The sequence below is a fragment of the Carcharodon carcharias genome, chromosome 19, assembly GCF_017639515.1.
Source record: "Carcharodon carcharias isolate sCarCar2 chromosome 19, sCarCar2.pri, whole genome shotgun sequence".
NCBI classification, from domain to species: Eukaryota; Metazoa; Chordata; class Chondrichthyes; order Lamniformes; family Lamnidae; genus Carcharodon; species Carcharodon carcharias.
The window spans coordinates 70,253,053-70,261,539 of NC_054485.1; the positions used below are offsets into that span (position 1 = coordinate 70,253,053).

The 8,487-nt window shown below is 44.6% G+C and overlaps 1 protein-coding gene across 2 annotated transcripts; it reads left to right on the top strand.

The window, feature by feature from the left end:
- Window positions 1–1,146: 1,146 nt before the first annotated feature.
- Window positions 1,147–8,275, top strand: LOC121291430 (zinc finger protein 271-like). 2 transcript variants are annotated; one of them, XM_041212593.1, is made up of 3 exons: window positions 1,147–1,817; window positions 5,683–7,298; window positions 7,697–8,275. In XM_041212593.1, the coding sequence occupies exons 2-3, from the start codon at window positions 6,155–6,157 to the stop codon at window positions 7,717–7,719; spliced, it is 1,167 nt and encodes a 388-aa protein (XP_041068527.1). In that variant the 5' UTR covers window positions 1,147–1,817; window positions 5,683–6,154; the 3' UTR covers window positions 7,720–8,275. The 2 variants fall into 2 exon arrangements, with proteins under 2 accessions (XP_041068527.1, XP_041068526.1); XM_041212592.1 differs by having other exon boundaries at window positions 5,683–8,275.
- The last annotated feature ends 212 nt before the right edge of the window (window positions 8,276–8,487 follow it).

Here is an 8,487-nt window from a genome sequence, read left to right on the forward strand (position 1 = left end):
GAATAAAACTCAAGGAATAACCCACTCTTCCCAGAAAAGCTCAGTGTTAGTTTTAGTGAGGTTTTTGAGCTTGTTTTCAAATCCCTCTATGGCCTCTCCCCTCCCTATCTCTGTAATCTCTTCCACCCCTCAGTACTGCACTGCAGTGTCAGCCATGACTTTTTCAGCCCAAGTCCCGGAGTGGGACTTGAACTCATAATTTAGGAATTTTAAATGTAAGTTTAAAATCAAACATTCACGATCTTTAACTCTGGATTATGAAACATCACCCAGGAAGCTGGTACCAGCCACAGAAATAACCATGACCCCAGATGGGAATAATGAGAGTGGTGAGTTTCTGCCGATTGTGCCTGTTTGAGGCGGCTCTTCAAATTACACTCAGGGTTTTGGGCGTTCAGGCACCAACAGTCAGTCATGTTCATGTCTCCAGCCTACATGCTGTGGTCAGCAATTATCTCAGCAAACTATAGGCCCACAGATAAAAGTTCATTTCAGTTGTGTCATATAAACAGGAGAAATAGTTAAAATAGTTTAATATAGCCGTAATATATTATTACCTCAGTAATATTGTTTGGAGGTTTGCTTTGCTTTTCATTGATAGAGTTTAAAATGGTCAACTTTCTCTCTATCCCTCCCCCTTTTATAATGCTGGAAGAGGAATGAGAGGGGAGGAGAGAGAAATAGGAGAGAGGAAGGGGAGATAAAAGGAGGAGAGAGGTTGAGAATGAAAGTGTAAAGATAGAAAGAGGTGAGAGAGGAGAAGAAATAGGAGGAGAGTAAATTATTCCGTAAATTACTTCATTAAATTTAATATAACACTCAGAGAGCAGCAGCAGAGGTGACTGGAGTTTTATGGAACAGCTGCTTCCCCAAGGTGCTGGGAGTGATTGTTAACACTCACATGACATTGAAGGTCACCCGAGGAGACTCACAGAACTACCTGAACAGAAAGCAATTCCCCTCCTTCATGTAGTGTGTAAAGGCCATTTGAGAATACTCCATGTGAACATCACTCACTCTGGATCATCCCACAATGCTTTCATTGTCAGGAACTCGGACATCAGACCCAAATTCGGGGAAGGGGAGTGACCTGATGGTCAGCTGATTAGGGACAAGGTTCATCACTTCCTTCCGGGGCTGATGCCACCATATCATGCACCACACACTGAGGAGGTGTTGTTTATTGATGCCGGTGTCTCTCTGGGAGACACTCTCCAAACATTCGGACCATGTTTTCCCTCCCTCTCGGGTGTCCCTTTCTCGTGTGCCTATCTCTCCTTTGACCCTCCCTTCCTCACATGACCCTGCCCCTCCTGTGCACTGTCCCTGCTATCTTCCCCTCTCTCCTGTGTCCCCCTCTTCCATGTGTCCCTCTCTCCTGTGTGTGTGTTGAACCCACTGCACGTCATCGCTGCCTTGGATACTGTAAGTCTTCCTCGTCTGATCTGCTGTCAAACACATCAGAGTCTACACATCACACACTGACGTTGTCAGTTTGAAAGTGTCCGAGGGTGAAGAATGCTATTCCCACACTAGAAATCTCTGTCAAACGTTTACCGGGGGAACTGAAACAGCAGCTGCAATAAGTGAGGTTTTATTCAGATGGGACAATGACAAGTTTAAATCTCCACCTGATCTGCTGCTCAAAGTCACCTCCGTTTCACCGGTCAGTTTCCCAAGCTTCAGGAAACTCATGTTACTCCAGAAATATTTGGATTGGCTGTGGGAGACGTCAATCAGAGAGCTCACCCACTCTGCCCATTCTCTCCTCTTCCTCTTCCACAGCTGCTTCACTTCCTGTTGGGACTGAAAACCAAGTGAGTGAAGGAACAGAATTTATAATAGTTACATCACATAATATCCACACTAATGTTCAGGCAGTCTGACTATCCTGTGGGGAATCAGGTGTGGAAATGCCCCTTATGCTGTGTGAGAAGATCCAGCTGAGAGAGCTGTTTACTGGGTGCTTTGTGCTGAACTGTTTGACTGGAGCTGTGTGTTGGATATTGAGTGTGTTTATTGGAAGCATTTCCATTCTGATTTACAGGCTGAGTTTTTTTGTTGGGTCATTACTGAATATGAGAAGGTGAGGTGTAATTATCTGGGAGGTGCAGAGTGTCTGAGGATTCTTACTGATTTCCCATTGTTGAGTTCTGGGTGTGTTTGGAGCTGGTTATTATCCTGTGGTCTGTGAATGGTCAGTTCTGTCTGTGTGTTGGGATTTAGATGTTTCCGGTCTTTTCAAATCCCTGCAAGACTCCCTCCCCCTATCTCTGTAACCTCCTCAGAAATGAAAGAAAAAGACTTGCATTTATATAGAGCCTTTCACAACCACCAGATCTCCCAAAGCTCTTTACAGCCTATGAACTACTTTTGAAGTGTGGTCACTGTTGTAATGTAGGAAACGTGGCAGCCAATGTGTGCACAGCAAGCACCCAAACTTTGTCCAGTCTTGCAAGGCACTTTGGGATATTGAACTATGTTATAAGTGCTATATAAATACAAATTCTTGTTGTCCATTGTTGTGTAAAACATCAGAAAGTGACCAGGCGTACAGTAGGAGCAGCGTGATTCCCCTCATGGTTTACTATTCTACTGACCCTCACTGTGAAGCAGTCTCCCAGTGAGGGGTCAGACTCGTTGTAAAGGGAAATCGGGTTAGCACCTATAACTGGCAGCAGAGCAGGGTAGGGATGGCTGCACACTAGTTCAAACTCAATGTGTCAAGGAGCACTGAAGGATGCACCTGCAGGCTGCAGTTCCACTCCCTGCATGGCTGGGGTGGGGTTGAGAGTAGTTCCTGATCGCAGCCTAGACAGAGAGGAGGCAGAGAGGCAAGTGGCAGAGAGGGAGCCAATGCTGCTCCTGACATGTCTGTCTTCTAGTTTGATGATAATCATGGAATGAGGGCTTTGCTGGGCTGTGAGATTGTGGTGGAATACAATCGGCAGAAGGACCAATAACTAGAGATTACAGATAAAACAATCAGAGGCAACTTGAGGGAAAACCTTTTTACACACAACGTGCGGTTAGAATTTGGAATGCACTGTCTGATAGGATGCAGATTCAATAATAACCTTCACAAGGTTCAAATTTGGACTCTAAAGTATACCCAATGCTGCTCCTGGCATGTCTATCTAATAGTTTGATGATAATCATTGGATTGAGAGCTGTGCTGGGCTGTGAGATTGTGATGGCTCACTGTACCTCATGGATACCCAGTTTTGGGACCTGTCCTTAGTCTACTTCCCTAATGATGATTAACATGGTGAAGTACCTTGTTCTTCTATTGGGAGGGAAATGGTAGTTTTAATTGAACTTCTTTGACCTGAAGCCATGAGACTCCATGGAGTCAATATTGAGACTTCCCCACCTGTTAGTGGGATGGGACACACCCAGGGATGGTGACGGAGGAGTCTGAGATATTTCCAGATTGATACGATTCAGTATCACTGCTACTTGACCAGTCTGTAGTGCAGCTCTCCTCACTTGGGCACTTGTCCTCAGACCTTGGTAAGAGTGACTTTACAGATTTCAATGGGCTGAGATCACCTTAACCTTATTCTGACACAATACCAGGATTGTCCAGATCTATCTGATTTTCCTCTTACTATTGGATTTTGTAGTGATTGATTATCATTGTTTGCTTGGTCATTTCAGAGGACAGTTAAGAATCAACCATAAGGTAAAAGCAAAATACTGTGGATGCTGGAAATCTGAAATAAGAACAAAATGCTGGTAAAACTCAGCAGGTCCAACACCAGCTGTGGAGAGAGAAACAGTTAATGTTTTGAGTCCAACATGGCCCTTCTTCAGAGCTAACGAGAAGTAGAAATGTAATGAAATTTATACTGTTTAAGGGGAGTGGAGCAGGTGAAGCTGGATAGAAGGCCAGGGTTAGGTGGGGGCAAAGGAGAGATTCATAAAGGACAAAGGGATTGTTAATGATAGTGGTAAGGGCTGAAGTAGGTGCTGATGGTGGGATTAAGGTCAGAAAGCAGAATGTGATAATAGTAGGACAAGGGTAAGCACTCTGGAAAGAACAACAAGAACAAGTGACAGATGGCCCTTGTGGGGGTGGGGCGGGGGGAGGAGATGGTGGTTGGGGGAAAAAGGGTAGAAAAAGGGCCATCTGTTACTTGTTCCATGTTGTTCTTTCACAGAGTGCTGGCCCTTGTTCAGCTATTAACACATTCTGCTTTCTGACCTTAATGCCACTATCAGCACCTTCTTCAGCCCTTACCACTATCATTAACAATCCCTTTGTCCTTTATGAATCTCTCCTTTGCCCCCCACCCAACACTGCCCTTCTATCCAGCTTCACCCGCTCCACTCCCCTTAAACAGTCCATGACATCTTTATCAATCTCTCCTTAGTCCACACCTATCGCTGGTGCTCTATCCAGCTTCACCTGCACCACCCTGCTTAAACAGTATAACCTTCATCACATTTGTGTTTCTATTTAGCTCTGAAGAAGTCATATTGGACTCGAAACATTAACTCTGTTTCTCTCTCCACAGGCATTGTCAGACCTGCTGAGTTTTTCCAGCATTTTCTGTTTTTATTTAAGTATCAACCATGTTGTGTGGGACTGGAATCACATGTAGACCAGACCAGGCAGTTGTAGCAGGCTCCCCTCCTTGTGAGGCAATATTTGTGTTTTTAGTACAACCTGAAATTTTCATGTTATTATTTTGATTCTGTTCAAAAATTCCAAAATGTATTAAATTCAGTTTCACTATATGGAATGGCTGAGGTGAATAGGATAGATGCCTTTAAGGGGAAACTAGATAAGCATGAGGGAGGAAGGACCAGAAGGTGCTAGGGTGAGATGAAGAGAGGGTGAGAGGAGGCTCATGTGAAGTTAAGCACCAACATGGACCAATTGGGCCGAATGGCCTGTTTCTGCACTGTAATTCTATGTATGTAACTTGCCGTGGTTGGATTTAAACTCTCAATCTCTGGATTGTTCATCCAGCACCATCTCAATTCAGCTGCCATACCTGGAAACACATTTATTGAGATCTCTTTTAATGCCTTCTTTAAAGAATTTACCTGAAGGCCTTGGCCTTTCCCAAAAGCCTGGGCTTCGATTTGATAGTTTTGCCCAGTGCTGTGGCTGATAGCTGAATTTGGGATGTGCAGTCTAAGCGAGTGCAGTGTATCTAATTTCCCAGGATAAACCAGGACCCTTCAATCAGCTCCACTGAAGCAATATTTTCCTTAGCTTCTAGCACTTCCTGCCCAGTGTGTTTTCTTTAAATAATTTTGGAAAACAAGATGAGAAATTTCAAAAATCTTGATTGAATTGATATTTCTCATGAGTCATTTTGATATTAAACACGACCCAAACTAATATTGGATTCATTTTACATTTGGTCCATTTTACACTCTACCCGACTGTCTTTTCCATTGTCCTCACGGTGCCTGGGAAGATGGGGTCTGGGCAGAGGAAAGGAAGTAGCCATGTTGTCTGCTCCTGGTCACTATCCAGTGTTCCTACTGCAAACAGAGGGTGTGTGACAGTCAAGTGAGGAAGAAGAAAGGATTTGTATCTGATCCCCCACACAGCGGAATAGCAGACTGGCACTCACTGTGGAACAGTCTCTAACTGAGGAGTCAGACCCTTCAGCAAAGGAGAGAGAGTTGGAGGAAATCATATTTCCTTTTCCTGTTTTACAGAAGGATTGCACCGTACTACACCAGAGAATACAGAGAGAATAGACACCGCAGATAGATCCTGACCATCACCCAAGGAACAACTGCACAACTGTGGGAAGACATCCAGTCCCTTCACAGCATTGCTCAACACAGAGAAGGTTGGGCAGTGAAACCATCATCTGGAAATCGGTTGGGTCAGGGGAGCTTTGACATATCATCAGATTTGAAACTGGTCACTGGTGTGGAGCCTTCATTCAGAACCAGCCTTTCCGAAGGTTCGGCAGTAGGCGATCTGTCAGGGTGAGGCTGGGAAGAAATGTGAGTGGGCTCCAAGTGTGGTGAGAGCTTCAATCATTCATCCAGCACCATGAATCACTGACTCATTCTTACAGGTGAGAGGCTGTTCAAGTGTGAGGTGGGCCCCACAGGCTTGTAAGATCTCCCAACACCTAAGTGTCATCTGTTGACCCACCTGTAACACAAGGACAGCTACATGGAAGAGAAACTATTCAAGTGTGAGGTGTGCAACCAAGCCTTCACACGATCATCGACGCTCATGAATCACCAACGCATTCACAGTGGGGAGAAGCCGTTCAAGTGTGAGGCATGTGACAAATCATTCTCACAGTCGTCAAACCTCCACGCACACAAACGCATTCACACAGGGCGGAAGCCGTTCAAGTGTGATGTGTGTAACAAGGGCTTTGTACAGTCCTCGGCACTGGTGGTTCACGGGCGCATCCACACAAGGGAACAACCATTCACATGTGAAGTGTGTGACAAATCGTTTTCACAGTCATCGAATCTCCGTATACACCAACGCATTCACACCGGGGAGAAGCCATTTACGTGTGATGTGTGCGAGAAATCATTCTCTATGTCATCTTACCTCCGTATACACCAACGCAGTCACACTGGTGAGAAACCATTTGCCTGTGATGCGTGTGACAAAGCCTTTTCCAAGTCATGTGAGTTGCGCGTACACCAACGCATTCACTCAGGAGAGAAACCATTCATTTGTGTGGTGTGTGACAAACCATTCTCGTCGTCATCAACCCTCCGTGTCCACCAACGCATTCACACAGGGGAGAAACCTTTCACGTGCGAGACGTGTGACAAATCATTCTCTCAGTTATCAAGACTTCTGCGCCATCAGACAGTCCACACAGGGGAAAAACCATTCAAGTGTGAGGTTTGCAATAAAGCTTTTGCAATATCTACAAGGCTCCTGATACACCAGAGGATTCACACAGGGGAGAAACCCTTTAGATGTGAGATTTGTGAGAAGGCTTTTACCCACTCCTCCAAACTCCTGATGCATCGGCGTATTCACACTGGGGAGAAAGCATTCACATGCGAGGTGTGTGACAAATCATTCTCGCAGTCATCGAACCTTAGTGCACACCAACGTGTTCACACAGGAGAGAAACCATTCATGTGTGAGGTGTGCGACAAATCATTCTCACAGTCATCGAACCTCCGCGCCCACCAACGTAGTCACACAGGAGAGAAACCATTTCCATGCGAGGTATGTAACAAATCCTTCTCGGTATCATCGAGCCTCCGTGTACACCAACGCATTCACACAGGGGCTAAGCCATTCAGATGCGGGGTATGTAACAAATCCTTCTCACAGTCAACAAAACTCCTGCTCCATCAGAAGATCCACACAGGGGAGTGACCCTTCAAGGGTGAAGTTCGGAATAAAACTTTTGAGACATTTTTCATCTTCTTGGTACACCAGAGGATTCAGTGGGGAAAAACCATTCAGGTGTGAGGTGTGTAACAAGGCTTTCATACAGTCAGCATATTTCCTGCTCCATCAGAGGATCCACACAGGGGAGAAGCCCTATCAGTGTGAATTCTGTAATAAAACCTTCACACGGTTGTTGTACCTCCTGGAACATCAGTGAACCCACATGGGAGACAAACCCTTCCAGTGTGACATGAGTCAGGATTATTTCACCAATTACCCACTCTGATTTGCAAATCACTCTCAATCTCTTGAATTCTGCATGTGTTTGTATAACGGAAACATGCTCCATCCTGTTGCACTAAAGTTTGGTGTCACATCAGAATTAGGAGGCAGACTAAAGCACATTTTAAAGAAACTTCTGCCTGTCATATTCTGAGGGAGTTTCCCAAGATGTGATTGTGTGTGTGTGTGTGTGTGTGTTAGTAAAGTGAGCCAGCTCTCAGGAGTGGGTATGGGGTAGAATCAGACCTTGCTTTAGTTGGTGATGTGAATTATAGACAGATCCTCTTCAGGTGATGATTGTTTGACTGATACCATGGGGAATGTTTGTACTTTCCTGTCTGGGAGGACTACTATCATGAGTATGGTGAGGGAGTTGGGGTGAGTCTCTACAGACCTGAGTTTCCTCAGCCCATCGTGCCTTGAGGTAATAACGGTGTGATATGTTCATATTACACTCTTCCAAGCTTCATTTCATGTTCTGGGAAAGATCTTGAGTCATTTTCAAATGCTTTGTTATTTTGGTTGATTCAAATTTTGATGTAAGCTGAATATTGTGTTGTTGTTTGTCTACAGTTTAATCAATCTTCTGTACAGATTTATAACTCACAATAAATTTTATTTTTAGCTTCACTCAAACTACCTGATTTGTCACATGGTGTGTTCCTATTCATTGAAACACTCAGGAGCCTACAGTAAGAGTCCTGTACACAATATATGGTCCGTGTCACTGTGGGCTGGTATACTTTCTCCATCAATGGGTTTATAATTTCCAGTTCATGGGAAGCAGAATGTTTCCCAAAGAAAGGAAGACTTGCATTTATACATATCAGCTTTCAGAATCTCAGGGT

What these genes read in the sequence shown, in the direction of transcription:
- LOC121291430 (XM_041212592.1), top strand. Translation starts at nt 6,155, where the DNA reads ATGGAAGAGAAACTATTCAAGTGTGAGGTGTGCAACCAAGCCTTCACA.